Below are 24,180 nucleotides of genomic sequence, written 5' to 3'. Positions count from 1 at the left end.
CACGCACTCACCACTATTCCTGGCTGGTTGTCTCTCAGCCAATTTTGTAGCCACACTATCGCTGTCCCTTTAACCCCATGGGCTTTAATTTAACTAACAAATCTATAATCGATCGAATTCCATCTATAAATCCGTTGGATCGTAGCTGCTCAGAGAGCTCAGGCAGCTCTTCCAGTCCACGTGGGAGCAAGGGGTCATTCCACAAGATTTTAAAGACACCTTCATTGTTCACATCAACAAACGCAAAGTCCTGTGACAGGATCTTTCTAAACCGGCTCATTTTGCATCTTGAGCAGGGTCTACCCCTGGGGAGGCAGTGCGGTTTCGGAAAAGGTAGGAGAATTCTCCGGCATGCACACCCCGCTACCACTGCCAGTGAGAACGGAGAATTTGGCACTCAGCCAAATCTCCATTCACAGCAGCAGGGTTGAATAATCCCAGGTAGGGGCAAGGTCGGAGAATGTCACCCATGGCAACTGCAGGAGAAGTGCCAAGAACAAAATACTGACCTTTCTAACACCTTCGTCGACCTAACCAAAGCCTTCGCGCTGTCAGTCGTGAAGGGCTCTGGAAGATTCGGAGCAAATTTTGGCGCCTAGACAAATTCATTCAGATGGTTCACCAGTTCCACAGTGGCATGCAGGCCTGCGTCCTTGATGACAATGAGACTCCGGCCCTCTTCCCTGTCAGCAACGGAGTGAAACAGGGCTGCATACTGGCGCCGGGCCTCTTCAGCATCGTGTTCTCAGCCACGCTCACTGACGCCTTCCAGGATGAAGACCCAGGCATAGACATCAACTACCGATGGTAAGCTCCTCAACCTGTGATGCCACCAAGCCAAGACCAAGGTCCTCATTGATGGACTGCATGACTTTCTATTTGCTGATGACTGTGCACTATAGCCTGGAAGTGAATTAGCCATGCAGCACGTTATGGACATGTTCTCCACATCCTGTGATAACACCATCAGCACAAAGAAGACAGAAGTCATGTTCCAACCTGCTTCAGGAAAGCTCTAACGAGCCAATAGTGAGAGTCAATGACCAGAAGCTGGCCGCTGTGGACAAGTTCACCCACCTGGGCAGCTCTCTCTCCCACGCTGTATTTGTACTGTTGCTGAGATCAATGCCAGAATTGCCAAGGCCAGTGTGTCCTTCAGAAAACTTTGCTATTCAGTATGGGAATGTGGAGGGGTGCGCCTGAAAACAAGCTCAAGGTCCACCGAGCAGTGGTCCTCTCCATTCTTCTCTATGCGAATGAGACCTGGACAGTCTACCAGCGACACACAAAGGACATCAATGGCTTCCTCCTTTGCTGCCTCCGCAAGCTCCTCAAAATCAAATGGCAAGACAAAGTCCCAGACACAGAGGTCCTCGGAGAACCGGCATGGTCAACATCTTCACAATGTTATGATAAAACTGCTCCAATGGACTGGACATTAGAATGCCTGACAACCGATTCCCTGAGCGGATCTTCTACAGTGAGCTGTAGAATAAAGCACACTCCCGTGGCCACCAGAAGAAACGCTTCAAGGATACCCTGAAAGCCTCCCTCAGGACCTTAAGACTGAGACTGCATCATGGGAGATCCTTACCCAGGATCGTTCAGCCTTGAGGAGTGCAATTGCCAAAGGCACATCAGCAAACGAGAAGCAAAGGGTAGTGTCGGCCCAAAACAAGCACAAGGCAGGTAAAAACCATGAGAACAGTGCCCCCCCACTACCTACCAGCCTCACTGTCCTGTCCTTACTGCACTAGAACCTTCCATGCTAAGATAGGACTCAGCAGCACCAATGCACCCACACAGCCCAATGAGTGGGTGACAGATGAAGATGTTCTCCTTCAATACCGCGGGATGAACGATGAGATGGTGATGAATCCCATGGGTTTAATTTTAACTAACAAATCTATCATGTGGTACTCTAACAAACGCCTTTTGAAAGTCCGGTCACATTATTACCCGCACGACTCTCACTAGAATGGGGGAAGTAGCTACAGAAACATCTGGCTCTGTTTCAGGGCAGAATCCGGAGCTGGGAATACTTACTTCCTCAGGTTGTTGAGCACCATGATGTTGGCGTACATGTAGTAGAGGTAATAGCTGTAGGGCGGGTTCTGCTCCCTTGTCCACTGCCCAGGGGTTGGACTCTTTAATGAGAACATGTGAGCACTGTGCTTGGACTCATCATCCACACTGTCAAAGCCCGTCACCTGCAACAGAACACAGGGCAGTCAGATGGCATGCACTCGCAGCCATGAATACAATGCACAGCCTGACACATAACCCCCCAGTGAGGAAGCACGGTTCAAATCCCACCAGGAATTCGAGAATTTTTAATTCAGTTTTTGAAAAATTTGAAAATAAAAATCAGTCAAAGTGACCATGAAGCTGTTGGATTGTCATAAAAAAATGTAACTGGCTCATTAAAGTTGCAGGTTATTTATTAGTCACAAGTAGGCTGACATTAACACCGCAATGTACACACTCCGGCGCCTGTTCGGGTACACTGAGGGAGAATTTAGCACGGCCAATGCACCCTAACCAGCACGTCTTTCGGACTGTGGGAGGAAACCGGAGCATCCGGAGGAAACCCACGCAGACACGGGGAGAACGTGCAAACTCCGCACAGACAGTGACCCAAGCCAGGAATCAAACCCTGGGTCGCTGTGAGGCAACAGTGCTGACCAGTGTGCCACCGTGCCAGCTCGGGGGGTGGGTGGGAAGTGGTGAATTTTACATTCCACACCTCCACACCCCTCCCCCACCAAAAGCACCCTGGGTTGAGGCACATAAAATGCAGCCCTGTGTGTTTGAGTCTTAAGAGCCCCTTTGGTGTGACTCAGTAAGACACACCACACCATTGTATAAACCAACTACCTTGATGGGGCAACTGAGAATAAGCAATAATTAGAATGAAGTCTTCACCAGATTTACCCAGCGAGTACCCTGACTCGAGTCAGCAGACTTTTGCCAGTTCCAAAGAAGAGTCGTATTGGACTTGAAATGTTAGTTCCGTTTCACTCTCCACAGATGCTGCCAGATCAGCTGAGACTTTCCAGCATCAGCAGTATTTTCAGAGAATCCCTACACTACAGGAGGCCATTCAACCCATCAAGTCTACACTGACCCTCCAAAGGAGGATCTTACCCAGCCCCATCCCTCCACCCTCTCCCTGTAACGCACTCATTTACGATGGCCAATCCACCTAACCGGCACATCTTGGGACACAAAGGGACAATTTACCATGGCCAATCCACCTAACCTACACATCTGTGACACTAAGGGGCAATTCAGCATGGCCAATCCACCTAACCTACACATCTGTGACACTAAGGGGCAATTCAGCATGGCCAATCCACCTAACCTATACATCGTAGACACTAAGGGGCAAGTTAGCATGGCCAATCCGCCTAACCTACACAACTTTGAACTGTGGGAAGAAACCGGAGGAAACCCACAAGACACGGGGAGAGCGTGCAAACTTCCCCAAGACCGGAATTGAACCCGGGTCCCTGGCGTTGTGAGGCAGCAGTGCTAACCACTGTGCTACCATTGCCGGCACGGTAGCACAGTGGTTAGCACTGCTGCTTCACAGCTCCAGGGACCTGGGTTCGATTCCCGGCTTGGGTCACTGTCTGTGTGGAATTTGCACATTCTCCTCGTGTCTGCGTGGGTTTCCTCCGGGTGCTCCGGTTTCCTCCCACACTCCAAAGATGTGCGGGTTAGGTTGATTGGCCATGCTAAAAATTGCCCTTAGTGTCCTGAGATGTGTAGGTTAGAGGGATTAGCGGGTAAATATGTAGGGATTGGGGGTAGGGCCTGGGTGGGGTTGTGGTCGGTGCAGACTCGATGGGCTGAATGGCCTCTTTCTGTACTGTACGGTTTCTATGATTTGCCCTAACGATATTTGTTGCTGTGTTTTCCTGAATTTTTTAAAAGCTCTTTTTCTGCATAAATACTCCTGAAAATTGAAAGTAATTTTTATTTTGAAACCCAGACAATTAATCGTTCAATGTTTCTCCAATTTTCTCATTACGATTAACTTCATTCAGTTTCTCGAAGTTAAATGTGGGATTAAAAATCCACCCATTTGCAGGGAGTTCAGTGCCAGAGAGGCAGAGGGTGTAAAACACTGTAGCAGGCGCAGAGCAGATAGATGGTTTACGCACATATTTTAAGAAGAGGTGAAGTTCACGGTTTTCTTTGGGGTTGATTGTTGCTTCAAAGAGAGGCAGGAAAATATTCTCCAGCATTTTCCCAAAACTTGGCAGGATTTTCTTTGTCCGAAATATATCGCTGGAAGAGAAGTAAAATGTTACTGGTCGCCCAGACTGAAGAATTTCACTCACTCCAGTCTCACCAATAATGTGTTTTACGTGACAGTGCTGCGTGTTTTCACACCACAGCCGACATGTTCATGTTATTTTAACAAGCATGTTTATGAGAAAAATCATGAATATAGCTTAAAGAGCAGCACATTCGCCTGAATCAAATCATGCGTTCAAATCTCACTCCATCAACTTGGACAGATAATCCAGGCTCACAGTCCAGTACTGCACTGTCACAGGGGCAGTAGTGAGGGAATGCTGCACTGTCAGAGGGACAGCACTGAGGGAACCCTATCCTGTCAAAGGAGTGGTACTAAGGAAGCACTGCACTGTCAGAGGGGCAGTACTGAGGGAGTGCTTCACTGTCAGAGGGTCAGTACTGAGGGAACGCTGCACTGTCAGAGGGTCAGCACTGAGGGAGTGCTGCACTGTCAGATATCAGCACTGAGGGAGTGCTGCACTGTCAGAGGGTCAGCACTGAGGGAGTGCTGCACTGTCAGAGGGTCAGCACTGAGGGAGTGCTGCACTGTCAGAGGGTCAGCACTGAGGGAGTGCTGCACTGTCAGAGGGTCAGCACTGAGGGAGTGCTGCACTGTCAGAGGTTCAGTACTGAGGGAGTGCTGCACTGTCAGAGGGTCAGTACTGAGGGAGTGCTGCACTGTCAGAGGGTCAGCACTGAGGGAGTGCTGCACTGTCAGATATCAGCACTGAGGGAGTGCTGCACTGTCAGAGGGTCAGTACTGAGGGAGTGCTGCACTGCCAGATATCAGCACTGAGGGAGTGCTGCACTGTCAGAGGGTCAGTACTGAGGGAGCGCTGCACTGCCAGATATCAGCACTGAGGGAGTGCTGCACTGTCAGAGGGTCAGTACTGAGGGAGCGCTGCACTGCCAGATATTAGCACTGAGGGAGTGCTGCACTGTCAGAGGGTCACACTGAAGGAGTGTCGCATTGTCGGAGGGTCAGTACTGATAGAGCGCTACGTTGTTGGAGGATCAGAACTGAGGGAGGGCTGCACTATCGGAGGGTCGCGCTATCGGAGGGTCAGTTCTGAGGAAGCACGGAGAGAAGATTTGTCTTTGGGAAGAGATTTTAAACCACGGCCTATCTGCTCTCACCCGCTCTTCCTTAACAGCCTCCCAATTCTGTTCCTGGGAGTGTTAAAGATCCATGGGCACTATTGAAAGATTGGCAAAAGTTCTCCAACAGTTCTGGTCAACATTCCAAATTAACATCACTAAAAACATATTCAACTCATTGCTGTTTGGGGATCTTATTGTGTACAATATTTTTTCCATATCACCCAAGCAACAGCAGTGCAATGTTTAAGACATACATTAAAGCTGTACTCACTTGGCAACAAACTTCTCCAAGTTGATTATTTTAGCATAGTAACAGTGTTGATCAATAAATACATCCATTAAAATATCTTGACATTTACCAATAAGCTTTGTTGGAAGAGGGGAGGGTGGCGGCGGGAACCATGGTGGCGTGGTGGAAGGGTGGTGATTGGTGGGGGTAGTCCAGAGATGAAGGGTTGGCTGCCACTGGATGATAAACAGGAGATGGCCACCCACCTCCTGCCTCCCACCCCTCCGGCAATAACCCCTCCTGCCACACCCGGTTACCTTGGCAACTTACTGATATCAGACTGAGAATTGAACCTCAACCTTCTGTTACCAGTTAGTTAAAATGGAGATCCTGAAACAGGTGGCTGAGGTTCTAATGTTAAGACAGTTGGGAGCAGGAGTAGGCCATTTGGCCTTCGAGCTTTCCCCGCCATTCAATGAGATCAGGGCTGATCTGACTGTGACCTTAACTCCACTTTCCTGCCTGTTTCCCACAGCCCTCGACTTCCTTGTCGATCAAAAATCACTCTAACCTAACCTAGAATATATTCAATGACCCAGACTCCACTGCTGTCTGGGGTAATGGATTCCACAGATTAATGACCCTTAGAGAAGGAATTCCTCCTCACCTCTCTGCCTTCTTAACTTCAATAAGTATAGGCCTACGCTGCTCAACCTTTTGAGATAAGACAACCCTTCATCCCAGAAATCAACCTAGTTCATGTCCTCGGAACGGACTCCAATGCAAGTATATTCCTCCTTAAGTAAGGAGACCAAAACTGTCCGCAGTACTCTAGGTGAGTTCTCACCAAAACCCTATACATTTGAGGTAAGACTTCCCGACTTTTATACTCCATCCCCCTTGCAATAAAGGCCAACACCCAGATCTCTGTGTACAGCAGTATTCTGCAATCTCCCTCCAATGAAATAGCTTTCTCCTTTTCTAATGTCCCCACCAAAGTGAACAGCCTAACATGTTCCCACATTGTACCCCATCTGTCAAATTTTTGCGCACTATTTGAACCTATGCATATCCTTCCGCACCCTCCTCAACTTGTTTTCCTACCTCCCTTTGGATCATCAGCAAACTTGGCTACAATACATTGGGTTTCTTCATCCAAGACTTTAAATATAGACCACTAATAGCTGATGCTGAGCTCTGAATCTCTGCAGCACCCACTTGTAATAGTCTGTCAACCTGAAAATATCCCATTTATCCCGAGTCCTTTTGTTTTATGCGAGTTAGCCAGTTGGATCGAAGGGCCTGTTTCCATGCTGTAAATCTCAGTTTAGTCGGATGGAAACCTCGGACTTACTAAATGCGTGGAACTTGAATAACCCAGCGGACATTTGGCGAGTAGACTTGTTGTTTAATGAACCACCTGGCCAGATTGGCCCACTCACTCGGCGACCCACCGTAGATGGAGAGTCGCGGCTCCGTGTACTGGTATTTGCTTTCCTCCAGGTCATGGGAGACTTCCTGTGGACCAACAAACAACAATTACACTCGGCCGGACCCACTGAAAACACAACGGTCATACTTTCATAGCCACCCTTCCTGATCTCAAAGCACTTTACACTTTCTGCACTCTGTTGTTGGAAGTGCAGCAGCCAATTTGTGCACCGCAAGCTCCCACAAACGGCAGCGAAATAATTGCCTTTGAATCTGCTTCAGTGACGTTGGCGGAGGGGTACGTATTGAACAGGGCGCCAGGGAGAACTCCCCTGCTCTGTGAAGTAGTGCCGTGAGTTTTTTCACATCCACCTGAGTAGGCAGCTGGTCCTCAAATTAACACCTCATTCAAAAAACGGTACCTCCGACAGTGCACTTGGGAGTGTCAGCCTGGTTTACCTGGATTTTATTGAAAGGTGGAGCAGGCTCAAGGATTGTCTGCTTATTTATAACAATGCGGGAGTGTGGGAGCATACTTTTGATCTGATTTTGATTTGATTTATTATTGTCACATGTATTAGCATACAGTGAAAAGTATTGTTTCTTGTGCGCCATACAGACAAAGCATACCGTTCATAGAGAAGGAAACGAGAGAGTGCAGAATGTAGTGATACAGTCATAGCTAGGGTGTAGAGAAAGATCAACTTAATGCAAGGTAAGTCCATTCAAAAGTCTGACAGCAGCAGGGAAGAAGCTGTTCTTGAGAAGGTTGATATGTGACCTCAGACTTTTGTATCTTTTTCCCAACAGAAGAAGGTGGAAGAGAGAATGTCCAGGGTGCGTGGGCTCCTAGATTATGCTGGCTGCTTTTCTGAGGCAGCGGGAAGTGTAGACAGAGTCAATGGATGGGAGGCTGGTTTGCGTGATGGACTGGGCATCATTCATGACCCTGTGTAGTTTCTTGTGGTCTTGGGCAGAGCAGGAGCCATACCAAGCTGTGATACAACCAGAAAGAATGCTTTCTAAGGTGCATCTGTAAAAGTTGGTGAGAGTCGTAGTAGACATGCCAAATTTCCTTCGTCTTCTGAGAAAGTAGAGGTGTTGGTGGGCTTTCTCAACTGTAGTGTCGGTGTGAAGGGACTGTGCACAAACTGGCTGCCACGTTTCCTACATGAGTGCCTTCACTTGGAAAGTATTCCATTATCTGTCAGGTACTTTGAGACGTTGAGACTGTGAATGATGATGTACGAATGCACACCTCTTCCTTATCTTCCAGCGTGCACCTGCTCTGTAACTTTTAGTTTAAAGTTCGCCTATTTCAATTACAAAGCATTTACTCAGACATTTCATAAAATAAGACCATAAGACCATAATATTTGGAGCAGAATTAGGCCATTCGGCCCATTGCGTCTGCTCCGCCATTCAACCATGGCTGATAAGTTTCTCAACGCTATTCTCCCGCCTTTTCCCCATAACTTTGATCCCTTTACCAATCAAGAACCTATCTATCTCTGTCTTAAATAGACTCGATGACTTGGCCTCCACATCCTTCTGTGGCAATGAATTCCACAGATTCATCACCCTCTGGCTGAAGAAATTCCTCCTCATCTCGGTTCTAAAGGGTTGTCCCTTTATTCTGAGGCTGTGCCCTCGGATTTTAGTCTCTCCGACGAATGGAATCATCATGAATGATCATACCTTGATGATTCGAGCAAAGTACTCCCCTTGCATGTAGTTGTCTGTCTTCAGGTAAAGATCCCTCAGTTCACTGGCACCGACTGGATTGTATTTGGCGTTGAATTTATCAAATCGATGAAAGGTCTGGCGACCCTGACAGAGAAATCCATTTTCACAAATTAACTTTCTTAGACACACATTTTCAAAGATCAATATTTTGAGAATGCAAAAGTCATCTCCAAATTGCTTGGAAGTAGAGGAGGAGGCCATTCAGTTGATCGTACCTGTGCTAGCTCCCTGAAAGACCTATTTAATCAGTCGCACTCGCCCAGCTCTTCCACCACAGCCCTGCAAATTTCAACTGTTCAAGCTTTTATTCAATCTCCCTTTGGGAATTACAACGGGATCTGCTCCCATCGTCCATTCAGGTAGCGCCTTCCCCATCACAACACGTCACTGTGTAAACAGCGGGGTTGGGATTCTCTGGCCTTCCTGCGGCGTGTTTCTCGCGGCAGGAGTTGGCGTGCCGTTCACTGGCGGTGGGATTTTCTGGTTCCCATCGCTGTCAACGGGATTTCCCACTCACCAGGAAGTCCCACTGGTGTGAACAGCCAGAGAATCCCGGCCAATATCTCTTCAACTCCCCTCTGGTACTTTTGCAGATTCTCTTAAATCGGTGTCCTCTGGTTACCGCCCTCTGGCCACTGAAAACAGCTTCTCTTTACTTACTCTATCAGAACCGTGCATAACTTTGAACACCTCTCCTTGATCTCCTTTTAACCTTGTCCATTCTAAGAACAACACAACCTCTCCAGTCTTTCCATATCACTGAAGTTCCTCATCCCTGGTACCATCCTAGTAAATCTTTGCTTTTAAGACCATTATTAGTATCCCTACGTCCCTCTTACCTTCAGGCCTTACTTTTAATCCAAGCCAGAGTGAGTGACATCTTAGTTCTGCCCTTTACCAATCTTTGTAATCGGGATCCATTTTACATCAAGCATTAATCTTATCTCTTCTCCCTTCTTCTTTCAGCCTCTCCCATTTTACTTGTGGGTTGCTACAGTGCTGGCTGGCCACACCTTCTCCATTTCCTTTTGCCTTCCATGTTCCTTAAAATCTACCTCTTTGACCAACATTTTGGTCACTTGCCCTAATATCTCTTTACGTGGCTCAAAGTGAATGTTTTGTTGGATTACACTCTTGTGAAGAGCTTGGGGCGTTATACCATGTGAAAACCACAGAGACTAACTACTTCCCACCAACATTCAGAAAGTCTCACCATCATTTAATCCCTCACTATTCAAATCCTAGGGAGAGGGAGGGTTACCACTGACCAGAAACTGAACTGGACCAGCCAGGTAAGTACTGTGGATACCAGAGCAGTTCAGAAGCTGGGAATTCTGCATCAAGTAACTCACCTCCTGATTCCCCAAAGCCTGTCCAATGTCTACAAGGCACAAGTCAGGAGTGCAATGGAAGGCTCCCCACTTGCCTGGATGGGTGAGGTCACAACACTACACTTTTTTTGGATACTAAGGGAATCAAGGACTAAGAGAATAGGGAGGGTACATGGAGTTAAAGTATATCCATGATCCTGTTGAATGGTGGGGCAGGCTCGATGGCCTAGTCCTCATAGAAATCATAGAATCCCTACAGTACAGACAGAGGCCATTTGGCCCATCGAGTCTGCACTGACAACAATCCCACCCCAGGCCCTATCCCCACAACCCCACACATTTACCCCGCTAATCCCTTTGACCTACACATCCCAGGACACTAGGGTCAATTTATCATGGCCAATGCACCTCACCCGCACATCTTTGGAGTGTGGGAGGAAACCGGAGCACCCGGAGGAAACCCACGCAGACACGGGGAGCATGTGCAAACTTCACAGTCACCCAAGGCTGGAATTTAACCCGGTTCCTGGTGCTGTGAGGCAGCAGTGCTAACCACTGTGCCACCCCTGTTACTGTAGTCCTTTTACTATTTATGTTGTGAAAGAATTTCAGCACCATCCGAGACAAAGCAGCCGTGTGATCAGCATCTATTCACTCCCTCCACATCAGCACAGTGTGCAGCAAAACACTTCACTGCATCAACACTTCAAAACTACTACAGAATCTTCAAAATGCAAGGCCTCTACAACCGAGAAGGACAAGTGCCGCAGGAGCATGGGGCGGAATTCTCCTACCCTGGAACTACATCCCATGGCGGGGTGGGAACATGGAGTGTTTCCCTCTGTGGAGGGCAGTGGGAAAACTTGGCAAATTTTCCAGCCCTGACCTCAACAATTACGCAACTGGGTGCTTTGCGCCGTATTCGCCGGTGGGGCAGGCCTGATGGCTCATTGTCCACCGTCGCATCCCGGCGCCATCTTGAAAAGTCCAACATCACTGACCGACTATTGAGGAAAGAGGACGGACCTCTTGAGAAACGTTCTGAGACAAGGAGATGGACCTCCTCTGGGACAACCGAACCTGGAAGATCCACCTGTTGACGGATCATGAACCCAGCGGGTTTCCCAATCTCCATGGCAGGCACCAACGGAGGATCCCGCAGGAAATTCACAGTGGCGTGAAACCCATTTCTGGGCTTCCCGATGAACATACCCCTTCCACCCCTCTCTTCCCCCCCCCCCCCCCCCCACCCCCACCCCCCACACACCCTGAACCTACTGGCGGGGGCATGGGAGAATTCCACCCATCCAACATTGTTACCTGAAAATTCCTGTAAAACCACAGACCTTCCTGGAACTCTTTTGGCTGTTTCTTCACTGTCGCTGGGTGAGAATCCTGGGTCTCCCTTCCTCACAGTGCTGTGGGTGTGCCCACACCACATAGACTGCAGTGGTTAAACGCAGTGGCACACCACTCAGAGCTAATTACAAATGGGTAATAAATACCAGCCGTGCCAACCATTTAGATAAAACGCACGAAAGGCAAATTATTAATGTTATAAATACAATGACAAAAGTGGAAAATCAGGTCTTACTGCGTGGACATCCAGTGAATCGACAGTGAGATCGTAGGGGTCCATGTTGAGACTTGCAAACAACTCTCTCAGTGTCAGTTTGCGTCCTTTCTTCTCCAACACGATTCGATCAGCCTCGGTCTTGTTAGTCTGCTGAATAAACCTCAGCAAATGTTTCTGACTCATGCAGGCAGCAGCGTGGATGTGAGTGTCCACCTGGGGTGAGAATGTCGGGGTTACAATCCGGAGAACAGCAACAGTTCATACATTAAACAGGGAAATGGTGACAGACAGCAGTAGATGCAAACGCATTGTGTAACAACGAACATGGAGAGGGGCCACAGTCCCCAGTTCCCCCTCTAGAGAGGGGGGCACAGACCCCATTTCCCCCTCTAGAGAGGGGGCACAGTCCCCATTGCCTCCTCTAGAGAGGGGGGCACAGTCCCCATTTCCCCCTCTAGAGAGGGGGCACAGTCCCCATTTCCCCCTCTAGAGAGGGGGCACAGTCCCCATTGCCTCCTCTAGAGAGGGGGACAGTCCCCATTTCCCCCTCTAGAGAGGGGGCACAGTCCCCATTGCCTCCTCTAGAGAGGGGCACAGTCCCCATTTCCCCCTCTAGAGAGGGGCACAGTCCCCATTTCCCCCTCTAGAGAGGGACACAGTCCCCATTTCCCCCTCTAGAGAGGGACACAGTCCCCATTTCCCCCTCTAGAGAGGGGGGCACAGACCCCATTTCCCCCTCTAGAGAGGGGCACAGTCCCCATTTCCCCCTCTAGAGAGGGGGCACAGACCCCATTTCCCCCTCTAGAGAGGGGGCACAGTCCCCATTTCCCCCTCTAGAGAGGGGGCACAGTCCCCATTGCCTCCTCTAGAGAGGGGGGCACAGACCCCATTTCCCCCTCTAGAGAGGGGCACAGTCCCCATTTCCCCCTCTAGAGAGGGGGGCACAGTCCCCATTTCCCCCTCTAGAGAGGGGGCACAGTCCCCATTGCCTCCTCTAGAGAGGGGGCACAGTCCCCATTGCCCCCTCTAGAGAGGGGGCACAGTCCCCATTTCCCCCTCTAGAGAGGGGGGCACAGTCCCCATTTCCCCCTCTAGAGAGGGGGCACAGTCCCCATTTCCCCCTCTAGAGAGGGGGCACAGTCCCCATTTCCCCCTCTAGAGAGGGGCACAGTCCCCATTTCCCCCTCTAGAGAGGGGCACAGTCCCCATTTCCCCCTCTAGAGAGGGGCACAGTCCCCATTTCCCCCTCTAGAGAGGGGCACAGTCCCCATTTCCCCCTCTAGAGAGGGGCACAGTCCCCATTTCCCCCTCTAGAGAGGGGGCACAGTCCCCATTTCCCCCTCTAGAGAGGGGGCACAGTCCCCATTGCCTCCTCTAGAGAGAGGGCACAGTCCCCATTTCCTCCTCTAGAGAGGGGGGCACAGACCCCATTTCCCCCTCTAGAGAGGGGGCACAGTCCCCATTGCCTCCTCTAGAGAGGGGGGCACAGACCCCATTTCCCCCTCTAGAGAGGGGCACAGTCCCCATTTCCCCCTCTAGAGAGGGGGCACAGTCCCCATTGCCTCCTCTAGAGAGGGGGCACAGTCCCCATTTCCTCCTCTAGAGAGGGGGGCACAGACCCCATTTCCCCCTCTAGAGAGGGGGGCACAGTCCCCATTTCCCCCTCTAGAGAGGGGGGCACAGTCCCCATTTCCCCCTCTAGAGAGGGGGCACAGTCCCCATTGCCTCCTCTAGAGAGGGGCACAGTCCCCATTTCCCCCTCTAGAGAGGGGCACAGTCCCCATTTCCCCCTCTAGAGAGGGGCACAGACCCCATTTCCTCCTCTAGAGAGGGGGGCACAGACCCCATTTCCTCCTCTAGAGAGGGGGGCACAGACCCCATTTCCCCCTCTAGAGAGGGGGGCACAGACCCCATTTCCCCCTCTAGAGAGGGGGGCACAGACCCCATTTCCTCCTCTAGAGAGGGGGGCACAGACCCCATTTCCTCCTCTAGAGAGGTGGGCACAGACCCCATTTCCCCCTCTAGAGAGGGGGCACAGACCCCATTTCCCCCTCTAGAGAGGGGGCACAGACCCCATTTCCCCCTCTAGAGAGGGGGCACAGACCCCATTTCCCCCTCTAGAGAGGGGGGCACAGACCCCATTTCCTCCTCTAGAGAGGGGGGCACAGACCCCATTTCCCCCTCTAGAGAGGGGGCACAGACCCCATTTCCCCTCTAGAGAGGGGGCACAGTCCCCATTTCCCCCTCTGGAGAGGGGGCACAGACCCCATTTCCCCTGTGTTTTAATGAGATTCCACAGGTTCAGTTCTTGCCCTTGCTGCTGGTGAAGACAATACTCTTATCCCACCACCCAGAGAATTTCAACTTCAACTTTGCTTGAAGTCGCGCTGTGTGTTAGTGGTAATAAAATAATTCACAGTAGATCTAAAACCCTTGTTTGTTATTTAAAATGCGATCTTCTCCAATTTATTTTAATTAAGTTTAAATCCTCCATGGACAGAGCAGATGTAATTTACACAATGTAAATTTTCTGGTCCTGTCAGCTCCAAGCCCAAGTTCCCTCCTCTCCTCGACAAGTGTTGAAAGGATCCATCAGTTAACTGTTTCTCTCATTTTCCATTCTGGAATGTTGACACATGGAGTGTTTACACACAGACAGTCAGCAGATCAAAATCTAAATATAGACCCAACATATCCAAGACATGTTTACTTCAAAACACATATAGATTAATATCTTTGGGTTAAATGTAAAGCAATTAAACTAATTCCAGCACAGGACAGAAAATAAAAGACCCAATTTATGGGTAACATGAGATCTGACGGGCAGCAATGAGATTAAGTAACCAATTAATCTGAATCCACCTGCTTCATACATCTTAAAATCTTGTGGGTCACTTTGGATTAACATAACGCCTGAAATACAGCATGTCTGACAATGCATCTCTTGCCTCAGACAGCACCAGTACTCAGCACTCCCTCTCTGACAGTGCAGCACTCCCTCAGTACTGACCCTCTGACAGTGCAGCGCTCCCTCAGTACTGACCCTCTGACAGTGCAGCACTCCCTCAGTACTGACCCTCTGACAGTGCAGCACTCCCTCAGTACTGACCCTCTGAACAGTGCAGCACTCCCTCAGTACTGAACCCTCTGACAGTGCAGTGCTCCCTCAGTACTCCTCTCCTACAGTGCGGCACTCCATCAGCACTGTCCCTCTGACAGCTTAATAGTTCGGCCCTTCAGAGTGGGAAAATTTGAGAGATCTCTTCTGGAGGGCAAACTGGACTGCAGCAGAAAGAGGGGTGGGACCTGGATGTAGTTGGATGATGGACATCACAAAGCGGTTGCAGACAAGCTACAGTGGATGTGTGAGAACGACACAGTGTGCCATACCAGAACAGCAGATCTCCTGGTCGGAGTAGCTACGGACAGCAGTCGCAGCAAGAATCAGTCAGACGGGAATAAATAATCCTGCTGCCTGCAGCTTCTCAGTGCAACTGGAGATGGACAATAAATATCGGCCTTGTCAACAGTGCTATGGGAAGACCACTGTAACATCGTACTGTTGAATTGTACTGAGTATGGCTTACCAAATAGAATGGAACACCCGCTCCCAACAACACGTCTCCTCAATTACCCTCTGTGATAGCAAATTCCACATCCTCACAACTCCCTGGATCAAGAGGTTTCTCCTGAGTTCCCCGTAGCATTGACTGGTCACTCATTTTATATTCAGAACTGTTACAGGATCACAATCTGCACAGGAAGGAGGAACATGCTCCCCTCCATGGCTGCCCCAGATAAAAGTTAAAGTTAATTAGTCAAAAGTAAGGCTTACATTAACACCGCAATGAAGTTATTGTGGAATTCCCCTCGTCGCCACAATCCGGCGCCTGTTCGGGTCAATGCACCTAACCAGCACGTCTTTCAGACTGTGGGCGGAAACCGGAGCACCCGGAGGAAACCCACGCAGACACGAGGAGAATGTGCAAACTCCACACAGGCAATTGACCCAAGCCGGGAATCGAACCCGGGTCCCTGGCGCTGTGAGGCAGCAGTGCTAACCACTGTGCCGTCGTACCGCCCCAGATATTTCCTGGTGTGGGAAATAATATTCCTCTTTAGCTCTCCGGCTGCGTTACCTTCCTGACATTGTAGAAATCCCGATGGGGCACACACTTCAGCTCCCGAAGTTCTGCCATTTCGTTCAGCATCTCATGCAAGTAGAACTTTGATCCTAAGAAGTTTAACCTCCTGTGGCAGTATGTCTTCCTGTGAAAGAAGTGTGATTAGATCTGGGCAATTTAGACATTCGATTGAAATCCCATCTTGCATAAATGAACTTCAAACCCCAAAAAGAACTCTCTAACTCAATAACATTCTTTTCCTTTTCTAAGTGTTCAGCCTGAATTTGGAATTGTCCCATTGCACCCAAATCTCCCCCATTTTCCTCCAAAGCTCAGTATATAATTATGGGATGCCAAGGGAGAGGGGGTATGGACAAAACCCACCCTGAAATTACATGGTGCACTCTGATGCTTTAGTTTAAAGCTCTAGATTTTGAATTGAAACATTAATGCTGGGTCAATTTCATTGAATCGAATCAGGTACTTTGAATAATATGGTAAAAAGAGACAGGTTTTCACCGCACATTGTCGATGTCAAATAAAGGATTGAATTTATTATCAGTTAAAGGCTGTTAACTGCTCAATATACTGTGTTCAGCTGGATTCAAAACTCCTCTGACCGCGCAGCAGCACATATCATCCAACAGCAAGCAATAGACAAAATCCAAACCTCAACTGACAGATAGCAGATAACATTCACACTACACAGCCAGGCAAAGGCAACCGCAACTAAAAAACTAACACACTGCACTACACCCTGTCTATCCTGCAGTATACTAACACACTGCACTACACCCTGTCTATCCTACAGCATATTAACACTGAACAATTCGCTCTATCTTACTGTATATTAAGTCCATATTGGGTCTCTCTCCTGCACATTGCAAAATTCCTAATCAGGAGAGTAACATTTTCAGAAACTTTCAAAAAGAAGTTTGCTGGAATTCTCCTAAAATAAATTCTAAGTCCCCAATTTGCGGGAAAATGTGAGTAATGTCCGCTGATTTTTTCAGTGTGATTTCTCCGACACCGTGCATCACAGAGTTCCCTTGTGGGATTCACTCTGACAATCTGGGGGTGGGGCCTATTCCCGCTGGAGAGGCCGGCGGCATAGCGCTGAGCGGGCCACTGCGCATGTGTGATCTATCAGAGCCCAAGCGTTGGTCAACCCGATCACTGGCCAGCTCTGCAATCCCCATCGCTGGCCTTGCAAAGCCCCCCACCCTCCGATCGCTGGCCTCCTGAACTTCCCCAGGCAAGCCTTGATGTCCCCCCTCCCGGCGGCTCCGACGCCCTCACCCCGCCGCACCCGGATGGCCAGCCCCAATTGCCATCCTCCTTCCCTCTGCCTGCGCTCTCCGTGCGGAGTGGCAGTGAGACCCCCCCCCCCCCGCCCCACCGATCACCCCCTCCAACAGGCCCCACCCCTATAGACCCTGCCTCCTCTGGCCCCACCCCCATGGCACTGCCCGATGCCCGGTGGGTAGTGCCAAGGTGCCTTTGGGCATTGTTAGTTTGCCCCTTGGGCAGTGTCAGGGTGCCAGGCTGGCACTGCCTCAATGGCCTCTGTTCCCACCCAGTGGGGTCGGCCTACTGTTCCCTGTTAATGGGGAGCAGTTGTGAACCCCGCTGGAGTGAACCACTTGTGGCTGGGGGGGGGAGGGGGGGTGGGGGGGGGAGAGAGACCCTAGCATGCTTCAGTCCGTCCTGGGCTTGCTATTGACATGGAAATCCCAATATCCATGTGGTAATCAGTTCTACACCGATTTCTGGCACGGAGCTGATTACTCTCGAAGTCTTAGCCGCGGAGACTCGCGGAGTCCCTGACACCCAGCGGGGAGCCCGCGAAACGGCCTCCGCTGAAGTCTCCCGGCCCGCTGTGCTGTTCGAGCAACACAATGGGCTGGGAGAATCACCCTCATTATCTCTGGTGAAAGGAGGTTGTTCCAACAGTTCCCTCATCCCCCCAGGAGGGCAGTACTTACGTGGGCCCATCTGCAATCAGGGCAAGCACATGATTTAGGTCCAGCGTAAAGGTCTGCAGATCCGGATAAGGAAGACTTTTGGGTTCATCCTGTTCCAGCATCTCCTTATTTTCATAAACAAAGATGATTCCTTCCTTCATCCTGGCCACATATTCCAGATTGTCTGGAGCGTCATTGAGGTCATACGGATCCTCACCGTCCCGGGGGGGCGGATGGGAATCTGTTCAATGTGAGCACACAGCAGTTAGTTGCGGTTCACCGCTTCCATTAATAATCTACCCAGTAGAATCGCTAGAGTGCAGAAGGAGGCCATTTGGCCCATCGAGTCTGCACCGACCACAATCCCATCCAGGCCCTATTCCCGCAACCCCACATATTAACCCTGCTAGTCCCCTGACATGTCAATTTTGCATGGCCAATCAACCTAACCCGCAAATCTTTGGACTGTGGAAGGAAACCGGAGCACCCGGAGGAAACCCACACAGACATGGGGAGAATGTGCAAACTCCACACAGACAGTGACCCCTGGCCGGAACCCAGGTCCCTGGCGCTGTGAGGCAGTAGTGCCAATCACTGTGCCACCCGTGGGCTGAAGTTTATGCTGGGGGTGGGGGTTTTCTGGTGCAGTGACATACACGTCAGGGGTGAACTGCCCAAATTTGGCTGGCTTGCTCTGCAGCCATTTAACAGGTCATTAATTGGTGGGAAGCAAGACTTCCGTCCCCAACAAGGAAGAAACCCACCTCCTCGAGCTGCCGGCCAATCAGATGAGCAGCAAGTCTGCGGCACCAGCAGTGACCACTGGTGCAGCAATCGCAGAGGGAAGCGAGTCGCCATGGAGCCTGGCGTCTCACCAGGGCCAGGCTGGCAGGCCCTGGCGAGCGTGGGATGAGGTGTGGGGGCTATGTCAGGGTGGACAGGGCAGGGTAACGTGGGAGAGGAGTACCTTAGGAAGGCTTCCAAAGATCATAGGACACTGTACAGGAGCCACCCTCCTTATCCTGCCACCAGTCTGCCCAGTGAAACATGGCTGTGGGTAAAATCCCAACAGCGGTGGGGGGGGGGGGGGGGGGTCATAAGTGGTCATTAATTGGCTACTTGAGGGCCTCAACTGGATCATGGGGAGGCTTCCCAATGCCTGCCCTGCCGCAGGCAAAATTGCAGAGCGGTGGGGGCAGGTGGGTTGACAATGGCACTGTTGGCAAAGTTGCCGATTTTATAGCCCCCCCTCCACCCCCTCAAAACCTGCCATTCCATTCCTGGGCGAGCCATAAATTTCAGCCCCAGAGGTCCAAAGTCACCTGTTTCCCCCAACACTCAGCAGATGTCATGCCTCCAATTACTCAGAGCCTGAATCGCTAACACTGGGTTATTCAATCGGCTCACACTCACTCCCTGCTCTCTGTTGATGTTGGTCTAACACTCCAGGATTACCCAAGACACGTCTCCTTGCTTGCCAAAGTGTAACTGTGTCAGATCTTTATGAAAGTTGATGCTAAGCTTAAGAAGTTAAATTATCAGGAGAGGCTGCATGAACTTGTTTGTGTTCCTTCGAGTTTTTGTATTCCCTGGATAAGCAACACTTTGATTTTAAAACTCTTATCCTTGTTTTCAAATTTCCCTCCATGGCCTCAACCCTCCCCACCTCTATAGCCTCTTCCAGTCCCACAGCTAATGTTCCCTTCAATTTTTCTTGCCGTGGATGGACTATTCATTGGTCATTTTTAATTTATTTGCACCGCCATGCACTGTGGTAACTTAATATGGTCAACTTGTCCTTGGGCCTGCATAGGAATGTCTGGGTTGCTGTCTAGCCTGGTTCCAATCTGAAAAAAGTAGTTCTGCTTTTTGGTGTGAGCCTCTGGTTGCTAAGCAACAGCTTAGTTTTTAAAAACCCTGTAATTGTTTTTACATCGTAAAAGCTTCAATACAATGTAGGTAAAGTTTAAAGTGAAACTAAACCTACAGACTTTCAGGTACCTTTGTTTAACATGAGGCCAAACTGAAGTTGTAACCCTTTCTAAGAACACAAATGCAGAAACACAAATTAAACTTAAATATATACTTCATGTCTAACACCCCAAAAAGTATATAAATTATTTACATTGTCTCTATTTCCTAACAACAGATATACATACACATAAACACCTTCTAAATACACACAAAAATACACAGACGCACACAGAAATACACATTCAAACACACATACATACTCCCCAGTTGCACTGACACTCTCACTTAAACACAAAACATACTCCCCAATTACACACACACCCACAAACACACGCTCACACTGATTTACCTGGCAGAACTTCATCTTCCTCTAGCCACTGATCATTTTCAACTGATTGTAGGTACTGTCCTGTTGTTCTGGGGAATAGCTGGTAGGCAAGACGCATGTACTTCTTACGAATGAACAAGGCTTTTATCAGTCCTCTCGCAGCGTGTTCATAGTCCTCCACGGTGATCTGGGTCAGACAGAATTGAAACCTATTAGGGTAGTTCACACTCTCTTCTTTCTTTCTACACCCTCTTTGATCAAAAATCAAGAACATAAGAACGCAAGAACTAGGAGCAGGAGTCGGCCATCTGGCCCCTCGAGCCTGCTCTGCCATTCAATAAGGTCATGGCTGATCTTTTCGTGGACTCAGCTCCACTTACCCGCCCCACTCACCATAACCCTTAATTCCTTTACTGTTCAGAAATGTATCTATCCTTGCCGTAAAAACATTCAATGAGGTAGCCTCAACTGCTTCACTGGGCAGGAATTTCACAGATTCACAACGCTTTGAGTGAAGACTCCTTTTTCAACACCTCCCCGGACTGTGCCAGTCTCCCCCCAATCTTCCCAGCCCTACCTTTAAACTGGCCTTTAAACTCCCAGTTTACATTGTCCAATGATTAGACAGAGGAGGGAGGGTGCGAAGAGCAGAAACACCAGCTGACTTGCTAAATGGTTTGTTTCTTTGCTGCAAAACTAACGGTGAGCATTGAAACACTGGAATTGCCCCAAAGCCTCATTTGGTTCACCAATGTCCGTTAGGGCAGGAAGCCAGCCATCCTTGCCTGGTCGAAGGCAACATGCAACCCTAAACTCACAGCAGTGTAATTGTCTTAATAGCTCTCTGAAATGGCCCAGCAAGATACTCGGTTGTGTACAAGATGGTGACTCATCTTGCCAGCGATACTCACATCCCTAGAATTAATACATGAAAAAACTCTATATAATTCAATGTAATTCCAACTTGGTGACTTACCTAGTTCCCTTCTTTTGTATTGCACTAATAAATTCTAATCAGATTTGCACAGGAACAATAATAAATAAACTGCACTATGTTTATTTAACTCAAGAATAACACTGCTAAATTTATAAGTGTAAATTTGTAAATGAAATACAAACCAAGTACACAGTCCATGGGAACTTTAGATTAGTGCTTGGAATAAATGTTTGAAAATAAGCACACTTCTATCAAAAGTATTTTCAGGATTTAATTAGTGGGGATGGGGGGGGGGGGGGGTAGAGGAGACCATTTAAAAAAAAATTATTTCACGAGATTTCTCAATGGGGCAAAGAGGGGGGACTGTTTTTTGGCATTCGAGAGTGTTGCCTGGATTCATCCATTAATTGTCTCAGAAGACTGAATGATGTTGTGACCAATCCAGTTTGAGATAGTAATGCAGATTGGGTTTGTGGATTGGAGGGAGGGCTAAGTTGATATCTTGATTCTCTCTCTAAGTCGACTGATCTGCCGTTCGCACCTCACCTACTTGAGTCGAACAGATGGTTAATCATTCAATTATCCAACACGGGCAGAATTCCAGCTGAATTTAACTGTGCCTGCATCAGTTCTGGTCATTATTGTGAGCCATCCCATTTGGGCGTCTCCTGCTTCCCCTGCACACCCCCATTATCTTGAACATCCCCTGCTTGCTCTGCACACCCCCATTATCTTGCGTATTCCCTGCATATTTCCCTATAAGTTACCCCGCGTTCCTCAACCGCTTTCTTCCATTCCAGCCACTTGCAGCCGATGACCCACAGGGCAGAATATTCCCATCCCGCCATTGTCTGTAGGAATCATAGCAGGTGGGACAAGGACCATACAAAGGTCCGCTGACCTTGGGTGGGATTTTCCAGTCTTGATGCAAGCACAGCTGGAAAATCCCGTCCACAGTCCTTTTTCGTGAAGCGCAGAAGAGTATCTATGATCTTGGACTGGATGTATCATGTTGGTTGCTGGTTACCCTATGAATTCCTGTAAATCTTCCAACTTATAAATAACTTGGACCATCATTCTAGTCTGAATTTGCAGTCTGCCGATTTGGATGAGGGTATGTGTGAACATCCCTTGGAATTTCTGGTGCTCATCCCCCATGTAGAGCAACGATTGTTAATCTCTATTCGTCAGATAACAAGGATGCAAATTTCAGTTCATAGGAACATAAGAGGCAGAAAACGGAGAAGGCCATTTGGCCCTTCAATCCTGCTCCGTCATTCAATAGACCATGGCCGATCTTCTATCTCAACTCCACCTTCTCTCACTATCCCCATATCGCTTAATACCCAAAAGCCTATCCATCTTTATCAAACAAAGCCACTTAAGGAGATGTCAACAGATGACCAAATACTTGATCAAAGAATCAACTCTTTTTCAGAACTCAGCATGAAGCGGAGTCATATTTAACTCAAAATGTTAACTCTGCCTCTCTCTCCACAGACGCTGCGCCAGACCTGCTGAGTATTTCCAGAACTTTGTTTTTATTTCAGCTTTTAAGCAGCACCTTAGAAGGAGGAAACATAGAACCTAGAGGCAGGAGTAGGCCATTCAGCCCTTCGAGCCTACCCCACCATTCATTTTGATCATGGCTGATCATCAAATTCAATATCCCACCTTCCCTCCATATCCCTTGATCCCTTTAGCCCCAAGAGCTGCATCTAATTTATTCTTGAAATCACACAATTTGGCCTCAGCTACATTCTGTGGTCGTGAATTCCACACATTCACCACCCTCTGGGTGAAGAAGTTTCTCCTCACTTCAGTTCTAACAGGTTTATCCCTTATTAGGAGAGTTGGAAAGATTTAGTGAGGGAATTCCAGAACTCACGCAACTGAAAGTCCAGCTACTTAATGGTGGATGCTCAAAAATCTCAGAACTGGTGAAACACAACTATCCTGGGAGGTTGTAGGGCTGGAGGATATTCCACAGTAAGAAGTCTCACAACACCAGGTTAAAGTCCAACAGGTTTATTTGGTAGCACAAGCCACTAGCATTTGGAGCGCTGCCCCTTCATCAGGTAAGTGGGAATTCTTTTCACAAACAAGGCATATAAAGACACAAACTCAATTTACAAAATAATGGTTGGAATGCGAGTCTTTACAGGTAATCAAGTCTTAAAGGTACAGACAATGTGAGTGGAGAGAGGGTTAAGCACAGGTTAAAGAGGTGTGTATTGTCTCCAGACAGGACAGTTAGTGAGATTTTGCAAGCCCAGGCAAGTCGTGGGGGTTACAGATAGTGTGACATGAATCCGGTCGAGGCCGTCCTCATGTGTGTGGAACTTGGCTATCAGTTTCTGCTCAGCGACTCTGCATTGTCATGTGTCGTGAAAGCCGCCTTGGAGAATGCTTACCCGAAGATCAGAGGCTGAATGCCTGTGACCGCTGAAGTGTTCCCCAACAGGAAGAGAACACTCTTGCCTGGTGATTGTCGAGCGGTGTTCATTCATCCGTTGTCAAGGCAAGAGTGTTCTCTTCCTATTGGAGAACACTTCAGCGGTCACGGGCATTCGGCCTCTGATCTTCGGGTAAGCGTTCTCCAAGGCGGCCTTCACGACACACGACAACGCAGAGTCGCTGAGCAGAGACTGACAGCCAAGTTCCGCACACATGAGGACGGCCTCAACCGGGATCTTGGGATCATGTCACACGATCTGTAACCCCCACGACTTGCCTGGGCTTGCAAAATCTCACTAACTGTCCTGGCTGGAGACAATACACATCTCTTTAACCTGTGCTTAACCCTCTCTCCACTCACATTGCCTGTACCTTTCAGACTTGATTACCTGTAAAGACTCGCATTCCAACCATTATTTTGTAAATTGAGTTTGTGTCTTTATATGCCCTGTTTGTGAACAGAACTCCCACTCACCTGATGAAGGAGCAGCGCTCCGAAAGCTAGTGGCTTGTGCTACCAAATAAACCTGTTGGACTTTAACCTGATGTTGTGAGACTTCTTACTGTGTTTACCCCAGTCCAACGCTGGCATCTCCACATCATGGATGTTCCAGGGACAGGGAAGGGTGAGGATCTGCAGCAATATGAAAACAAAGCTGAGGATTTATTAAAAC

The 24,180-nt window shown here is 48.9% G+C and overlaps 1 protein-coding gene across 10 annotated transcripts in view; it reads right to left on the bottom strand.

Moving 5' to 3' along the window:
* Positions 1–24,180, bottom strand: part of LOC144498931 (AMP deaminase 3-like) — a 59,908-nt gene that overhangs the window by 19,798 nt on the left and 15,930 nt on the right. For 5 of the 10 annotated variants that reach the window (XM_078220855.1, XM_078220854.1, XM_078220856.1 and 2 more), the window contains exons 4-11: positions 20,134–20,299; positions 17,832–18,051; positions 15,862–15,991; positions 11,741–11,935; positions 8,768–8,899; positions 6,993–7,156; positions 4,170–4,296; positions 2,047–2,210 (exon numbers count right to left, since the gene is read on the bottom strand). In XM_078220855.1, coding sequence (XP_078076981.1) covers positions 2,047–2,210; positions 4,170–4,296; positions 6,993–7,156; positions 8,768–8,899; positions 11,741–11,935; positions 15,862–15,991; positions 17,832–18,051; positions 20,134–20,299 — 1,298 coding nt within the window. The remainder of the gene's footprint in view (positions 1–2,046; positions 2,211–4,169; positions 4,297–6,992; positions 7,157–8,767; positions 8,900–11,740; positions 11,936–15,861; positions 15,992–17,831; positions 18,052–20,133; positions 20,300–24,180) is intronic. The other 5 variants (XM_078220860.1, XM_078220858.1, XM_078220859.1 and 2 more) reach the window with 1 other exon arrangement.

The sequence above is a fragment of the Mustelus asterias genome, chromosome 9 (genome assembly GCF_964213995.1).
Source record: "Mustelus asterias chromosome 9, sMusAst1.hap1.1, whole genome shotgun sequence".
NCBI classification, from domain to species: Eukaryota; Metazoa; Chordata; class Chondrichthyes; order Carcharhiniformes; family Triakidae; genus Mustelus; species Mustelus asterias.
Note: the sequence above shows the minus strand (reverse complement) of the source record. Positions and strands in the feature narration are given on the sequence as shown.